This window comes from Puntigrus tetrazona, chromosome 20 (assembly GCF_018831695.1).
Source record: "Puntigrus tetrazona isolate hp1 chromosome 20, ASM1883169v1, whole genome shotgun sequence".
Lineage (NCBI taxonomy): Eukaryota > Metazoa > Chordata > Actinopteri > Cypriniformes > Cyprinidae > Puntigrus > Puntigrus tetrazona.
The window spans coordinates 24479389-24497615 of NC_056718.1; the positions used below are offsets into that span (position 1 = coordinate 24479389).

Below are 18227 nucleotides of genomic sequence, written 5' to 3' on the forward strand. Positions count from 1 at the left end.
TATATATGTGTGTATGTGTATATATATATATATATGTGTGTATATATACAGTATATATATATATATATATATAAAATATATGCTATCAAATGATTAATTGTGTATATTATGTATCTATAAAGGCACACACATTCAAAATCTGTTATATGCAGTAGTTACATTTATATAAGTTATATACAAATATATTTAATATGTTATAAATATATATATAATAATAACTGTACACATAAACAAAAACATGCTCTCTCTCTATATATATATATATATATATATATATTTATATAAAAATTTTTTTTTTTTTTTAACAATACATTTTTTAATTATGAATGTAGTTTTTGAGAACACATGCAACATAACTCTTTAAACACTTGGAGAAAAAAAATACTTATCAAATTGTTTCCTTTGCACAGCCCGAGGATGTGAGGGAGACCTTGGAGAAAGTGCGTGAGATGGAGCACAGCTACGGTCACTTGTTCGAGGCGGTCATCACAAACACTGAGCAGGAGAAGAGCGTCTCCGAGCTGCTGAGACTTATTGACAAACTGGACATGGAGCCGCAGTGGGTCCCTTCAGCCTGGGTCAGCTAAAAACACGTCCACAGGGAATTGTGTTTTTTGTGTTGAAGGCTAGAAATGTTTGGTATGTTTGAAACGGCGAGCCGCCACACTACTCATACTATTTCTGAGGTTTGCATATTGTGCGCAGTATGCTAACTTTTAACGTGTGTGTGTGTGTCTGCTTGTTAAAGGTATAGTTCACCCCAAAATACACATTTTCTCACCCTTATGCCATCCGAGATGTAGCTGAGTTTGTTTCTTGCATTGCATTGCATCGGTGTCTCAGCAACGGACGCTCTGCAGTGAATGGGTGCCGTCAGAATGAGGGTCAGAACAGCCGATAAAAACACGATAATTACTTGATCACTTTAGAAGCGGCGTGTCTGTAAGAAACAAATCCGTCATCAAGACCTTTTTGTCTTCAAAACACGAATCTATAATCCGTAATAATTCCTCCAGTGAAAAAAAAAGTCTCACGAATACTGCTCTGGCTCGCAAATGGTGCTCGATCTGCGCAGATTTCTCTCCTGATTCCGTCGTTCGCTGGAGGAAGTGTTTTGGATTATAGAAAGTAGACTTGTGTTATAGCGAGAAGCAATGTTTTGAAGTTTAAAGACGTCCGTTTCTTACAAACACAGCTTTGATCTTCTCAAAGCTATTAATTGCTGGACTGGAGCGGTGTGGATTATTGTAACGTTTGTATCTGTTTGGACTCTCATTCTGACGGCACCCATTCACTTCAGAGCAATCTGATGAAGAAACAAACTCATCCGCATCTCCGATGGCCTAAGGGTGGGTACTTTTTTCACACTTTTATTAGTGAAATATCCTTTTAAACATACTGTTTCACGAGAAACCCTAAATGAAATGTAAGTATTCATATAAATACAGTATGCTGTACATCATGCACAGCACGCTATTTTTTCCATTGCAAAGAAGTCCAAGATGCTGCAATATAGACTTCTATAAGAATTGTGGACATTTCTGCAATATTGTTTTATTAGCGTTTCGTGTTTGTAGTGTTTCACCTCTTAACGTTTCAATACCTGTGAAAATGAAAATAAAAAAAGAATAATAACTTCTAAACATAGACACATAATTTCAAAATATTTTCTCAGCATGGAGGATATTCGAGAGCAGTCTCATATAGCTTTAAGTCTATTTGTAAGGTGATGTATTATACATTAATGACATTGTTGAATGTAAAACCTGTTGAATGTACAATTTGACGAATCAAAACTAATGTTAAAATTGTTTTTCATTAAAAAAGACATTAAAAAGTTAAATGGTGTATATATAAATATATATATGCAGTGCTTGATAGTTTGAACGCAAAGCCACTGAACCTTCTTGCTTTAACATTTATTGGAGTTGAAATGCAGTTAATATTTGACTTTCTTTAGTAAATTGTTTGACATAACGCCGCACTTACTTTATATGGATGCCCTTTCCACCGCTGGATAAAAGAAAAAAAATTCTACCACATAAGAATTCTGACTTCTCGAAATGTTCATGAATCATAATTCGAGAAAAATCTCAGAATTTTCTCCGAAAATCCGCCGTAAGCTTTCAAAACCTTCTGGTTAGGATTAGGTTGGTTACCTTTCTGGTTGGAGGTTGGGTTAGGAGTTAGGGTTGGGGTTACGGTTGGGGTTGGGTTAGGGTTGGGGTTAGGGTTGGAGGTTGGGTTAGGGTTGGGGTTACGGTTGGAGGTTGGAGGTTGGGATTAGGTTTGGGGTTAGGGTTGGGGTTGGGGTTGGGGTTAGGTTGGTTGGGGTTAGTTGGGGTTAGGGTTGGGGTTAGGTTAGGGGTTAGTTAGGGTTGGGGTTACGGTTGGGGTTAGGGTTGGGTTAGGTTTGGGTTAGGTTAGGGTTAGAGTTAGGGTTTGGGTTAGGTTTGGGTTAGGGTTGGGTTAGTTAGGTTAGGGGAGTTAGGGGTTAGGTTGGGGTTGGGGTTAGGTTAGTTGGGGTTAGGGTTGGGGTTAGGGTAACCAATTACGTTAGGAGTTAGGTTAGCAAGGTTGGGGGTTACGGTTGGGGTTACGGTTGGGGTTAGGGTTGGAGGTTGGGTTAGGGTTGGGAACGCACTTCAGCGGTGTGCATCACGCGAACCAATCGACAGCAAAAGACCATTAACACACATTTATTGAAATTAAATTCACAGGAAGTGAAATCTGGGTACACCGTTACACCGAGACCAAACAAACGGGCATCTGGGCTGAAGTTTGCTAAGGATACTCTGTTATCATCACACACTACTTAGGGTGAAGCTCGCACTGGTTGAACACGCATGCAATAAGACTGGAGCGTGGAATGATCATTCGAATTCGTTTCAACTATTTTACAGCTTTTCCTTTTTTGTTCGAACGTAAAAAACCCTTGCACTTGATACAGATTCGGACGTACTCAATTTTTACACCGTCTGTGATATATATTCTATTCATCCTGAACAAAAAAAAGTGACACGGCACCGACATACACACAAAACAAGAGCTTTCGTGTGAAGCTCGGCCTGGCAGGCGCACAGAATAAATATGATGTTGGTCTGCGGCTTCATTCAAACAGCAGGTCCTCGTCGGCCTCTTCGTTCAGCATGTTCATGGGCTCTGCGATAGGACCCAGTGCCGCCAAACGCTGGGCGATCTCCTTCTCTGTCCTCTCTCGGAGCTGCTTCTTCTTCTCCTGGATCTTCTTGAGCCTGCGACGAGAGGACGAAGGGTTGGTGGATATTCTGAATATCTTATTTTGGACTATGCATATGTATATATATATATACACACTACCAAAGTATCTTGATATTAAACTAACACTGATATAGATGTCTGAAGTGTGGTGAAGTGATGTCTCACCTGTAGAACTCCTCTCGCTCTCGTTCATCCAGCTCAGTGATGATGTACGTGAGCGTGCGCTCGATCCTGGGAATGATCACTGAGAGGAAAAAACACGAGAGCGGCATGTCATATAGTGCTTTTAAAAGAAGGTTTGATTCTCTCCGGAGGTGAGGTCTCACCGTGCTCGATGGCGTTCACGCGCCGGTTTGTGATCTTGATGGCCTCGTCCAGCGTCACAAAAGAGGTCTGTAACGAACGAACCGCGTCGATTAGAAAAACGTAGAGCGTTCGCTTTCACGGACACGGACACATCCATACCTGCAGCGAGGCCAGCTCTACAAGGAGCTCCACCGCTTTGGCGTAGTTCCTCTTGAGCCGAGACAGCTGCTCTCCACCTCGGGCCAGACCGGTGAGCTCGTAACCTGCAGAGAAGAAGAAAAAAACACAGCTGAGATCGTGGCGACGTGTTCAAGATTCACGCAAGCTATTACCCCCGCGAGCCCCCCCGTAGATGAGTCCGTCTCTCCATCGGATTCGGAGGAACAGCATTGCATCTCCGGCTCATTGACGGACGCTCTGCGGTGAATGGGTGCCGTCAGAACGAGGGTCCGAACGGCTGATAAATGATCCAGTCCAGCGCTTATAACATCAGGAGCTGCATGAAAAGATGTTTTCGCTCCAAACCAAAATATGAATTTTAATATAATAAAGCGTGCTCCAGTAAAAAAAAAAAGTGGCCTGGTTTGAATCAGGTGGGACATCTGCACGGATCAAAAAGCACTTATGAAGCCAAAACAGCTCTAGGCAAGTATGCAGGTGGATTTTGATGCGATGGACTGGAGGAGGAGTTATGGATTCGTTGCATTTTAGCCAACGCATTAACGCAGGTATTGAATAGATGTTAACTGATGGCCCGGAGCGGCTGTGTGGATTATCGCGATGCTTTGGACACTTGACGGCACCCATTCGCTGCAGAGCGTCCATCGATGCCGAATCCAAAGAAGCAGCGAACCCATCCATGTCTCGGGCTGGCCTGAGGATTTTTGGCTGTTAAAACACGAAGGGAACGGGATACTTACTGTCTCCTCCCTCGTGATAATGCTCGAACACCGGGAGAGTGACTCCTGAGAACAAACACAGGCGACACGGTCACGGTGAGGCGAGAAGGTTACAGAACAAATACGACAGCTTTCGCTGAAACGCGACTGATCTGGCGAACCTGCAACGTTGTCCTTTTTCGCTCTGACCTTGACCTGGGCCTTGTTCACGTTCTGGATGACCGTGGTGCTGATGGGACAGAATTCAGACACATGCACTGAGATCCCGCTTTAACGCCGATTTAACACCGCTTAAATGAGATTTTTTTAACTACCTGAAGTCACCGGCTGCGAACTTGGCCTCGGCTAATGAAAAGGCAGCTTCTCTCATCACTTCTCCCATCAGCGTCTTAGTCTGAAGGATCGAGTAGTAGTAGTTATTTTATCAAAAAAGAGCAACACAAACGAAGGCAGCATATAAAATAAATAAAAAGTAAAAAACAATCTAAAAAGCAATCGTGTAACACATTAAAAGCATAGGTATGATGTTATACCTCAATGATTTTTCGAAGGATTTGCCGAAATCGCATGGACAGGGCATCAGCTTTCTTCTTCAGCAAACTCCGGCCAGTTTGAGCTCCTTTCAGTCGAGCTTTCATAATGGTCTGAGCCCTGACGCGACACGCAATAACGCATCATAAACAAAAAGCAATATATAAAGGCTGTGAGCATGAAGGGAAACGTATGACTATTATGTAATGCGCTTCTCATGTGCTTACATTTTTTTGGTCTCACTATGCATTTTAGCATTTATTTCGTTATTCTAATGTGATCGTTTAATGTAAATATTGCACTATTTTAGGTTAAAACCACTATATGCGATAGTATTTCGGTTCAGTTTCTGGTCTGTAGACTTTTGGCTCACATGACTGTGAATAATATCACTTCCTCTTCTGAGGTCACTTAAATTTACTGAATGGTTTAATTTCACTTGATTTATATAAATGCAAAAAAAAAAAAAAAACTTGAATATTGTCATACACCGTATCGAGTTATATAGGCAAATACGTTATGCGTTCATATATAGTGCCAAACGCATAAAATACGCAATTTATATAAAACGCATAATATATTTAAATGTGTAAATCTACAATTCAACTACACTGAATTACATAAACTACATAAAACGCACTACACACAAATATTAGAGATACTTCATTATTAATATTTTGTAAAACGACGTGCATTTGGCCTGATGCGTGACTCTTTACCTCCAATCGATTTATAAATCATAAAACCTAGAGAACGCGCGACTCCATCTTATTTTAGTTCGTGGATTGAGATCTTAACAGCTTGCTAAAACCATGAAGTGCATAAATGTATTTGTATCAAACGCTGTCACTCGGTTGTTTTCATGCACGATTGAAAATAATTCATCCGTTTTGCCGTAATACTCACATTCTAGAGGGAAAAATGTCGATCCGATCTTTTCCGGACATCTTTCTTCTTTATTGAAACCCTGTATCTAACTGCTGAGATGCTTTGCTGTTGATATCGTCGAATGGATAGCTTAAATACGGAGTCGAATTATTTAATATCACGATTAAATGATTATAATACCATCGCTATGACCCCAGCTACAGGACGCAGGACTTGATCAGCTGACTGGAGGTCATGTGATTCGTCCGGCACGCATCGATTGGTCGCGTCGCTCACGTGCGTGGATTCGTACGTAGCGGTATTTACGCTTCAAAATAACGCGTGACGGTTTTGTTTTGTACATAAAGAGCGAGCGAGAGAGAGATAATTGTGTTTTTTAAAATATTTTTATAGAATAAAAAATTATTAAAGATATGTACAACATCTACATCTACTATTTTTCACAGTACGCGACTTTTATTTTGAAGTGGGATTGACAGCGGCCGCGTTGACGCAACTTCCCCGTTGTGTTCGCTGGTCGCCGCCGGCTTCATTCTTTCTCTGATCGCAGGATCAATGGGCAACTAACGCTCGCAGAAAACTGGAGTTTCTGGAGATTTAAAGGGTTTAAAGTGAGCCGATTGTGACACCTGTCAGGTGGGATCGAGTTACCTTCACTTCCGTGATAGTTTGGCTCATGTTGAGCTCGTTTTGGGGATGATTAGAGGGTTTTAATGGTTGCTGTCAAAACGCATGTGCCGCATGCGCGCATTTACTTCACACTGATGAACAGATGCACAGACAGATCGATACATACATAACAGATACATAGACTTTTTCATATCTTCGGCAAAAGTAATATGTAAATTATGCGAGCATTAAAAAACTGTAAAAAATATATCTAACAAATTATACACTGTTTACTGTATATAGAAAACTGTAGACTTGTGGGGGAAAATAAATAACAGGCATGAGATTAAAACAAATAATACAGTTGCACTGGCCAATAAAAATAATAATAACATTTTTAAAATACAATACAGCTGGTTAAAATTAATATATACGAAAATGTATAAATGGATGGATATAAAATAATGAACAGTACTGTACTATATTGAGCAGCGTTATATTATTATTATTATTATTATTGTTATTATTATTATTATTTATTTATTTATTTGTAATCAGTCTTTTTGGTATTTTTAAAGTTAGTTATACTTATATTTGTTAAAATTATATTTTTGTTAGTTTTAATAGTTTGTTGTACACGCACACGTTTTTGAATTATATAAAAAATAATAATAATACAACAATTTTATATATATATGCGTTTTAAATATTACAATGCGGTCGCTCACGTCAGAATGATCGTACTCGGGTTTGTGTGGCATCTAAAAGATTGAAAAACGCTTGAATACGTATCTGATAGGAAATAAATCTGATGAAAAAATGAAAATGCAGCGCTTAATAAAGAATTGCTAGTTATAACCTGTGTTGTTATGGCCTCATTGTATATTTTTAACAGGTTTTTTTATGACGAAAATACACATTTTGTACATATATTCTAATGAAACCAATCCAAAATAATTGTCAGTTAAATAGGAGCGTGAGAATGACGTGCGCTTGTTGTGTTGGGCAGACATGCCGGGCCTCAGCTGTAGGTTTTATCAGCACCGTTTCCCGGAGGTGGAGGATGTGGTGATGGTGAACGTGCGCTCCATCGCTGAGATGGGAGCGTATGTCAGTCTGCTGGAGTACAACAACATCGAGGGCATGATCCTGCTGAGCGAACTGTCCCGCAGACGCATCCGCTCCATCAACAAACTCATCCGCATCGGACGCAACGAGTGTGTGGTGGTCATCCGAGTGGACAAAGAGAAGGGTGAGGCAGGGCCACAAACAAGAGCCTGCGGGTTATTCTTTTTTTAAATGACTTTCTTAGTTGTATCTGTTGTCTTTCATATCGGATACTTCTGAATCAAGATTTTAAATGCAATTTTTAATGCTTTGGTGAATCCTGAAAGATAAAACGCATCCGTTTCTGCAGAGACACAGGGCAGCACAGCTGGTTTATGTGTGTGTGTGTGTGTGTGTGTGTGTTAGAGGGATTTCTGAAGGATTGTGTGACACTGAAGAATGAAAATTCAGCTTTGAGCACAGAAATAGCACAGAAAACAGTTCTGATAGTTAGAGATATATATAATATATATATACAGTTATATATATATATATATATATATATATATATATATATATATATATATATGTGTGTGTGTGTGTGTGTGTGTGTGTGTGTGTGTGTGTGTGTGTGTGTGTGTATGTATATATATATATATATATATATATATGTGTGTGTGTGTGTGTGTGTGTGTGTGTGTATATATGTGTGTGTGTGTGTGTATGTGTATATGTGTGTATATGTGTGTGTATATATATATATATATATATATATATATATATATATGTGTGTGTGTGAGTGTATATATATATGTGTGTATATGTGTGTGTATATATATATATGTGTGTGTGAGTGTGTATATATAGGTGTGTGAGTGTGTATATATGTGTGTGTGAGTGTGTGTGTATGTATATGTGTGTGTGTGTGTGTGTATGTGTATATATAAATGTGTGTGTGTGTGTATGTATGTATATATATATATATATATATATATATATATGTGTGTGTGTATGTATGTATGTGTGTGTGTGTGTGTGTGAGTGTGTGTGTATGTATATGTCGCATTTCTCCGCTAAATGGCTAAATGTAAAGCTAAAACAGATATTAACTAGTGCCTTTATCTTTCGTTCGAGGGGCGTTTTTCTTTTTGTTTTATATGTGACCGCTTCGACGCGTTCTTCTTCTTCTTCCTCTTCAGGATACATTGATTTGTCCAAGAGAAGAGTGTCTCCGGAAGAAGCCATTAAGTGCGAGGATAAGTTCACCAAATCTAAAACAGTGAGTAAGCGTGTCTTGATCTGTTGGAGACGGCGGTGAAGCCGGCGCTGACGCGTGTCGCTCTGCCGCAGGTGTACAGTATTTTACGGCACGTGGCTGAAGTGCTGGAGTACACCAAAGACGAACAGCTGGAGAGTTTGTTCCAGCGAACGGCCTGGGTGTTCGACGAGAAGTACAAGAAACCCGGATACGGCGCCTACGACGTCTTCAAGCAGGCCGTGTCGTGAGTGATCGAGCGCTGACCGCTAGTGCGAAGTGAACGCCGAAGTCTTTGCTCATTTCCTGCGGTTTTATTTCCAGCGACCCGGCCATCCTGGACGGCTTGGATCTGACGGAGGAGGAGAGGAACGTGCTCATCGACAACATCAACAGACGCCTCACTCCGCAGGCGGTCAAAATCAGAGCCGGTACGGAGCTCGTGAATGTGTATCAGCTGAGGGGCACAAAGTGAAGCAGGGTGTACCGTCACTGGCTGGTAGAAATCCAGCGGCGCTACTGCTTTTAGAAAACCGTTATTCCATATACTTAGTAATGTTTTGCAAAAAAAACTGGAGCGTGTAACGATGCTAATAATAACAGTACGCTTCCAGCAGACCGGTGTAGTTCCTCGGAAACGGTTGTAGTTCTAACGGAGGGGTTGCCGAGCAACACACAAATGTAAACAAAGGTGTAGGTTTGTGGAGTGATTTACAGCGGCTTTGAACTTTGCTCGACCAATCAGAATCAAGAAGCGAAACAATCCGTTTTATGAGTGAAACTATTAAAAACAAACTAACGTTGTAACACATTAGTACTTTTCATGCTTTATATAAAAAGATAATTACAATAAAAATAATATATATCAAATAAAATATATATATATATATATATATATATATATATATATATAAATATATATATATATATAATTTTTTTATTATTTTTTTTTTTAATAAATATTCTGTAATTTAAAAAAATAAATTCAAATGCAAGTTCAATGAGTTATACTGCTGATCCAAATTTTGAAGTAAACAAAAAAATTGGATTGAATTAATTTTTATTCAGCAAGGAATTTGTCGAAAGGGAAAGTGCAATGCTTATAATGTTACAAAAGTTTTCTATTGTAGATAAATGCAATTTTTAGAACGTTCTATTCATCAAAGAAATTTGAAAAAATAAAACATTGACATGAAATTGGTATGAAATTTAACATTGATAAAAAATTATAAATAACCTGTCATGTTAGTGTTCGCAATATTATTATCTAATATATATAACACTAACATGACAGGTTATTTTTAATTTTTTATCAATATATTATATATATATATATATATATATATATATATATATATATATATATATATATATATATATGCATTTTTAGAACGTTTCTATTCATCAAAGAAATTTGAAAAAATGAACTGTTTTTAACACTTGATAAAAAAATACAATAAAATTGTCATGTTGAAGTGTTCGCAATATTATTATTAGTTTCACAATATTATTTTTCAAATACCAAATTTTTTACTGTGGTGTTTTATATATATATATATATATATATAATGTGTATGTGTGTTATATATATATATATATATATATATATATATATATATATATATATATATATATATATATATATCGCTCAAAAGCTAGTACAAAGTCAAAAAACAAGGAAATATTTCTCTCTTTTATATCTTTTATTATGTTGATGTGGACAGATATTGAGGTAGCGTGTTACGGATATGAAGGCATCGATGCCGTCAAAGACGCTCTGAGGGCGGGGCTTAGCTGCTCCACGGAGGCCATGCCCATCAAGGTGAGGTCCACTTCCTGTCCATCCAGCTCCAGCAGCTTCCTGAGCGGCTTCTCACCAGGTGATTTCCTTCCAGATCAACCTGATCGCTCCGCCGCGGTACGTCATGACCACCACCACCCTGGAGCGCACCGAGGGTCTGTCCGTGCTCAACCAGGCCATGACCGCCATCAAGGAGCGCATCGAGGAGAAGAGAGGCGTCTTCAACGTCCAGATGGAGGTCAGGACCCTCACATTTACTGATAGCGTGGAAGACACTTGATCTTAAATGACGAACACAAAACCATATTAAAAAATACATGCACGTTTTATAAATACCTGCTCCGATTGTGTTCTCCCGCATTAATGTTTTTCGTCGAGCGTGATATTATTTACTATATACAGTATAGAACTTTTCAAAAGACTGGACCAAGTTTAAAGAAGACTATAACCAGTGAAAAATAAATACGTATTAATAAATAAAAATAAAATGCATCATAAAAACAGATTGAAATGAAAAGTGGATAAAGAATTGTTAGAAATTTAATAGAAATGATTAATAATTATTTCAGTAAAAAATGTGTAGTATGGAATGAATGAGTAGAAAAAATGTATGAAAACAAAAAATGCTGTACTTTTATGTGTGTGTGTATATATATATATATATATATATATACAAGACACACACACATATATATATATATATATATATATATGCATATATATATATATATATATATATATATATATATATATGCACACACATATATATGTATATAGTGTGTGTATATATATATATATATATATGTATATACATATAAAATGTTTTAAATATTTTAAAAAATCACACAAAAAGATTCACATAATGAATTAATAGTAGTAATAAAATAATTGTAAAAATGGATTCACATAAATGAATGCATGGTACCAAGTATAAATAATAATAATGTTTTTTTTTTAAAAAAAAATCTTATTCATTGAAAACTATGAAACAAAGCAATGCTTTCTTTAACTTTTTCTTCAGAAAATAACAATTTAGGATTAAATTAAATAAACGTCTGCACAGTGCAGTCCTATAGCGAGTAGAAAAAAAAAACCCAAAGCAGTGTATGAGCATACTTAAAGCCTTTCCTCTGCGTTCAGCCTAAAGTGGTGACGGACACAGACGAGACGGAGCTGCAGAGACAGCTGGAGCGTCTGGAGCGAGAGAACGCCGAGGTGGACGGAGACGACGACGCCGAGGAGATGGAGGCCAAGACAGACGAGTAGATCAACCCACGCTGCAGGAAAATCACTTTTACACAAACATTATAAAGCCGACTCTGAACCGGTGGCCTTTTAACCCTTCGCTGTGTTAACACTGATTCAGCCGAAGACGCTCTGCTTCGATCTCAGTAAAAGTCTGGAAACTTCTCGGGAGTTTTGTATTATTTTTTATCTGCGCTGCTGGTGAATAATATTCGAAAGTGAGCGTTTCGCTCAAAATGTCTAACCGAAAAACATAAGTACATTACGTGTGTGCTTAAGCATTAAAAGCAAAAAGGTTTTTAATGTATGTTATAGTAAAATATATACATTTAAAAAATGCTTTCGAATACAGCGTATTGTGTATTAAATGCTAAATTGTTGAATTCAAAGGTTTGGTTGAGAAGAAAAAAAAAAAAAAACACTAAATATCTTTGGTTTGGCTGTTTTTTTTAGTATTCTTAATATTTGTGAATATATAATTTTTTTATATTTTTTGATATATTTGTGAATATATATATAATAGAATGTCAATTCATAAATCGACATTAAATAAAAACATTGAACTTGTCAAAACAAGAACTGGAAATTTTTTTCCAGTGCTATAGTTTACTAAAACTAAGACCGCTTTTATTACTTGGAATAAATGCTGACAAATATATAGAGTGGTAAACAGACTAATTATAAATATAAATCATATTAATAATAACGTATATTAGAATGATTTCTGAAGGATCATGTGACGCTGAAAATACAGCTTTCACCACAGAAATACTTTTTCATTTTCATACAAATATTTCGCATTACTGTTTTCTGTCTTTGAGCATAAAATATGTTTCCAAACTTTTGTGTTAGTATTTATACATTACATATATATATATACACGCACATATTTTCAGCTATTGCTAAGGCAACTTATATTTAAACTTGGAAAGAAAAATTACAAAAAAATATTAAAAAAAAAAAAAAAGACCTGAATAAAAGTGTTTCCAGTTAATTTTTAACTTCTTTGAAAAATAAAAACATTTGTCCCGATGATTTCAGGTCAAACCTATTTTTGATAAAGTATATATAAATATATATATATATGAAGAATTCAGTTGCCTTCAAGTCATTGCAAAGTAATAAACGTGACCCTAAACCACAAAACCTTTCATAAAGGTGCATTTTTTTAAATTGCGATTAAAAAACTTGCAGATAAAATGAGAAAATCTGTTTAAAAGTACATAAATAGCAATCCTCAAAGTTGTCCAAATAAAAGTTTTTAGCACAAATCAGAGGTTCACAAGTGTTTCTCTGGTGAAACATGATCTTTGCCAAAAATCATTAAGATATCATATAATTTTTATTTCAATCAATAAAAAAATTTAGTTACTTCTACAAATATACCTCAGCGCCTTAAAGGTAATAATTAAGCTCTTCTCCCCTCGAAAACGAGCCGCAAAAAAGGTCATATTCAATATTAATTTTAGTGTTGCATTTGTTCTGAAACCAGGACGCATTAAAGAGCACACGAAATGATTTTACTAAAAAAAAAAAGAAAAAAAAAAGAAATCACTTTTATTCAAAACACATCCACTGATAAGTACAAAAACAATGACGATCAATTGTTGTGATGTCGATCAGTTTCGCGAGAACTTCGGGGACAGTGTCGGGGTCAATCAGCTGCTTTAGTTTCAGCCAAACAACTGGGGAAAACTCTTTGGTTCGGTTGGTGAGAGCGACCAAAAGAAGAGAAACGGCAAAAAATTTAATAATAATAATCACAACCCAGACGAGATTGGCGATCGTTACAGGAAACAATTTACAAACGGCTTCCTCTACGCCGAAGACGGACTCAACGGGAAGACTGAGAAACCCAGCCTCTTCCTCTCGGCGTCTGGGGCGGGAGAAATCAAACGGCTCAGTGTGTGTGCGTGTGTGTGTGTGTGTGTTAACTCCAAAAGGTCGGAAATGGTCGAGTTTCCCAAGTTGTTTTCGAAACCTAGATGAGCTGTCCGGCCCGAACGGGAAGTAGAAAGCAAAGTTCGTCGGCGCTTGTTCATTTCCCGAGGCCGATCTTCTTGGCTTCGGTTTCGTAAATCAATAACCTCCACATTTTAACTATGAAGACCTCGGCCTCTTCGTCCAGCACCTGAGGGGATGAAGGTGAAGAGGTTAGGTCGTGGAGACGAGGCTTCAACAGAGGGGCTGAAGATTAAACTTACCATCGCAACGTCATCCAAGATGCCTTGAGGCGTGCTGTGAGCCATTACCTGAGGATAAACAGACTGGTGCTGAGACGCTCATCCAGTGCACAGTTTAAGGTTCATAATGAGGGAAAAGTGTTTCAAGGAACACCCGCAATTAAAAGGAGTAATATTAATTAATACAATTATTTAACGTTTAGAAAAAATGTGAATTGATGCGTGTTTTCAAACATAGTAAATTACAACAATAATTATATTACTCCTTTATTTAAAAAAAAAAATAATAATAATAATAATTAAAACTTTATAAATAATTCACATTTTTTTAACCACTGATGAACAGAAAATCAAATATTTAATTATTTAACAAATTTGGGTTTAATGTTGTTTTTTTTACAAAATTACAAAAATGTATGTAAATTATATGGATTTAATTTATTTTATATAAAAAGTCCAAATTAAACAATTTAAAAATGTATTTTAATGATGACGAAAATATTGAAATACTATTTGAATATCAATGTATTTGTCATTAAACTAATGTATACAATTTAATTAAATTGCTATTTTCATTTAAAGAAACATTATTGAAAAAATATATAAAAAATATATATAATAATATATATATATATAATATATATATATATATATATATATATATATATATATATATATATATATATATATATATATATATACATACACACACACAAATATATATATTTTTTCCTTACAAAAGAAATGTGTGAAAATGCATTAGAATTAGCACTCAGTCTCTTCTGAAGAAACCTTATAAATGTCTTACCTTAGAGCAAACAAAGTCAACTAATGTGGCTTCTTCTTCACCAATGTACTCTACAATCTTTTTATTGATCCACGATCGCGGTCGAATACGCTTTCTCCATAAGGGTCTGTGAACATTAAAAACATTTTCTGGTTACACATAAACCCACATTAAATCATTAAGATTAAAGAGCAAAAAAAAAAAAAAAATTAAAAACCGAACAAGGCTAAATTTGCATTTGATTACACACAGAAATAAATAATTTCAAAAAATTTTATGCTTTCAACTGATTACCAGTTTTTGATCCAGGAAAACTCAGAGACAACATAGAATTTATGTAAATAAAACATTTCATAGAGCCCTATAACAAATTTTATAATATATATATATATATATATATATATATATATATATATATATATAAGCTGTTATATATATTTATAAAATCATTTGATTAGTCAAGCTGCTTTAAAGTTTTATAAAATAAAATTAAAATTAAAAAAAATCACTGATTATTTAAAAGCATTGAAATGGAATCACATAATACAAAAAAAAACAAAAAAAAACATACGGCAAAAAAATAAAACAAAAAAAAGTATGTATTTATTTTTAAACTGTAAATAAGTCTGAATGGTGTCTTGGTCAGACGGCTCTCACCGTGTCGACGACAGACCAGTCGAGAGGATAGTTGAAGAGCTCTGGTTTAGCCGTGGGAATCTTCTCAATCAGACTCTTGATGTGTTTGCGCTTCTCTTCTGTATTGACTCCTTTCCCGCCGGCCGCCGTGCTCACGTCTGCTCCCTTCTCCTCGTCCTCGTAGTCTAAAGGCACCAGCTTCCTTTTCCGAGGCGCCTCGTCCACTTCATCATCATCGAAGCGGTTGAAGACGCTTTCGACCGCTAGCTTCTTCCGCTTCGCTACGCTGGGCTGTCCCGGGCTACCGGTCGAACCTTGGGACGAGACGAACGGAAACTGAGCCAAACTTTTATTTCTTATGATGTATAGTATTATAATATTTATTTGTCATGAAATGAAAAAGAAAAAAACTTAAATACAAGTTAAATATTTATCTGTCACTAATAAGTTAGTTATGCAATTACTTTTCATTAATAAACAAAAAAATTTACTATAAAGATAATGAAATATACGTTTTAATTTTCAATCTTAATTTATTTAAATACTATATTTTTCTAATTAAAATAAATTAAGGTGTTACAATAATGCATATTAAAAAAATTATTTGCATTTCTAAAATAAAAATGTATACATTTTCATTAATAATTTATCATTAACAAATTTCCATTATAAAAATTAACTATAAATCTATTTAACTATAATATTTAAATTATTCTTTATTATACTTGAACTAATTGAAAGTAAAAATACTTATTTACGCAGTTATTCTTAAATATTTGCTTTTTGTATTATAAAAATTTATTATATATTTATACATATTACACACATATACATTATATATATATATATATACATATATATATATATATATATATATATATATATATATATATATATATATATATATATATATATATATATATATATATATATATATATATATATATATATATATATATATATATATATATATATATATATATATATATATATATATATATATATATATATATATATATATATATATATATATATATATATATATATATATATATATATATATATATATATATATATATATATATATACATATATATATATATATATATATATATATATATATATATATATATATATATATATATATATATCTATATATATATATATATATATATATATATATACACACATATATATATATATATATATATATATATATATATATATATATATATATATATATATATATATTTATATATATATATATAAAGGGATGTCAATTTCAAATAAATAACATTTTTAAAAGTATCTTTGCAAAAGTGAAAACTCTGAAAAAAAGCGTATCAATTGAAGTAATAAGTTACTGTCCGTACCACCCAGTTTGAGGCTGAGTCCGATCTTGGGCCGGTTCTCCTCCTGAAGCGGGATCTCGGGCGGCGAGTTCTCATGAGGGATGATGATGCCGCAGGGCGACTCTTCTCGGGGCGTGTTGGGCGTGGCGTTCCCGCTGGCGGAGGACACCGAGGGGGCGGCCACGATGGGCCGCATGGTGGGTTTGAGGCAGGGCTTGACCTCCTCCTCGTCCTCCAGCTCCTCCCCTTCCTCTACGTCGTCGTCAGAAGGGACGTGAGGCTTGCGCCGCTCTCGGTCCCGGCCGCGGTCACGCTCTTCTCGAGATGGCTTGTGCTCTCTCTCCTCCTCGGGCTCGGGCTTCACCGGCGGCTGCCGCAAACGCTCTGCCTCTTCCTCCATCTGACCAAGAAGAAAGAAAAAACGATGAGCACTTCGCTTCTATGAGTATTACGGGTTTAACCCACGAAACATCACTCAGCCCTGAGATGAATCACAATTAAGTCTTATTTTAATTAATATAATTTGTATTGTTTTATTAATAAGATGTTCATACTAGATTAGATTTAAAAAATTGTAATAAATGATAAATAATTTTAAAAAATCCAATAAAATTTAATACTATATGAATATTTAGAAATGTTCATGTCAATCCCATACTTATTTAGTTGATAAAAAAAAAACTAATTGTTGTTAAGGAAATAATGTAACTTCTTTAAATACATTTTAATTATTCAATAATAAATCAAATGTAATAAAATAATTATGTTAGAATAATTACAATTTGTATTAATATTTTATATACTGTATAATAACAACAATATATTTAAATTATTATTCAATACTACATTATTGAAAAAAAATTCAATATTGTATCTGAAAATATTTCAATTAACAAAAAAGTATTAATGAAACTGAAATAAAATAATTCATTGAAATATTGCATTTGAATGTCATTCATAAAAAAAACATGGCAATTAAAATAATGAAAAGAATTTAATTAAAATTATACATTTGCATTACTGACAAGGATACTTTTAAATGTAATGTTTGAAAGAATTATTTTATTTCACCGTTTTCTTGTTTACCAAATTGTTAAGAAAAAATAATAAAGACAATGCAATAAAACGATTCATTTAAATGCACTGTTTTGCTCAGTTTTTTTAACCTACTGATAATTTGGTCGACAACAAAACAATGAAACCAAACGATTCGTTTAAAAACCACATTTGAAAATAATGCATCGATTTGTATTTTTCATTTGATTTGCACGCATTTAAAACGCTAGATGAATGTAGATGTCTGAAGCATGCCGGTGCACTCACCCTGCGCAGCTCAGCGTCTGGATCTGGGTGTCCTTCTGCGAGCAGCCTCTGTCTGATCTCCTCCAGCTCTTCCTTCTCACGCTTCCTGTCACGTTCATCCAGCTCCATCTCCTTCTCTCTGTCCC

At 35.1% G+C, this 18227-nt stretch overlaps 4 protein-coding genes across 4 annotated transcripts in view; 2 read left to right on the forward strand and 2 right to left on the reverse strand.

The window, feature by feature from the left end:
* Window positions 1-2924, forward strand: part of pals1b (protein associated with LIN7 1, MAGUK family member b) — a 25323-nt gene extending 22399 nt beyond the window's left edge. Inside the window, exons 13-15 of the mRNA XM_043220551.1 lie at window positions 411-2150; window positions 2250-2269; window positions 2621-2924. Coding sequence (XP_043076486.1) covers window positions 411-587 — 177 coding nt within the window. The 3' untranslated portion in view covers window positions 588-2150; window positions 2250-2269; window positions 2621-2924. The remainder of the gene's footprint in view (window positions 1-410; window positions 2151-2249; window positions 2270-2620) is intronic.
* On the reverse strand, window positions 2684-6100 carry atp6v1d (ATPase H+ transporting V1 subunit D). Its single transcript, XM_043219689.1, has 9 exons — window positions 5883-6100; window positions 4979-5096; window positions 4760-4839; window positions 4607-4674; window positions 4467-4511; window positions 3706-3809; window positions 3567-3633; window positions 3406-3484; window positions 2684-3254 (listed from the first exon to the last, which is right to left on the reverse strand). Exons 1-9 carry the CDS (start codon window positions 5921-5923, stop codon window positions 3110-3112), a joined length of 747 nt encoding a protein of 248 aa, XP_043075624.1. The 5' UTR covers window positions 5924-6100; the 3' UTR covers window positions 2684-3109.
* Window positions 6101-6354: 254 nt separating this feature from the next.
* Window positions 6355-11986, forward strand: eif2s1b (eukaryotic translation initiation factor 2, subunit 1 alpha b). Its single transcript, XM_043219087.1, has 8 exons — window positions 6355-6500; window positions 7483-7725; window positions 8720-8799; window positions 8871-9022; window positions 9100-9206; window positions 10500-10597; window positions 10671-10814; window positions 11717-11986. Exons 2-8 carry the CDS (start codon window positions 7485-7487, stop codon window positions 11840-11842), a joined length of 948 nt encoding a protein of 315 aa, XP_043075022.1. The 5' UTR covers window positions 6355-6500; window positions 7483-7484; the 3' UTR covers window positions 11843-11986.
* A 1377-nt stretch (window positions 11987-13363) lies between these two features.
* Window positions 13364-18227, reverse strand: part of rbm25b (RNA binding motif protein 25b) — a 17779-nt gene continuing 12915 nt past the window's right edge. Inside the window, exons 14-19 of the mRNA XM_043219080.1 lie at window positions 18103-18227; window positions 16801-17179; window positions 15449-15741; window positions 14813-14918; window positions 14026-14073; window positions 13364-13952 (exon numbers count right to left, since the gene is read on the reverse strand). The exon at window positions 18103-18227 is cut by the window's right edge and continues 26 nt beyond it. Coding sequence (XP_043075015.1) covers window positions 14874-14918; window positions 15449-15741; window positions 16801-17179; window positions 18103-18227 — 842 coding nt within the window. The 3' untranslated portion in view covers window positions 13364-13952; window positions 14026-14073; window positions 14813-14873. The remainder of the gene's footprint in view (window positions 13953-14025; window positions 14074-14812; window positions 14919-15448; window positions 15742-16800; window positions 17180-18102) is intronic.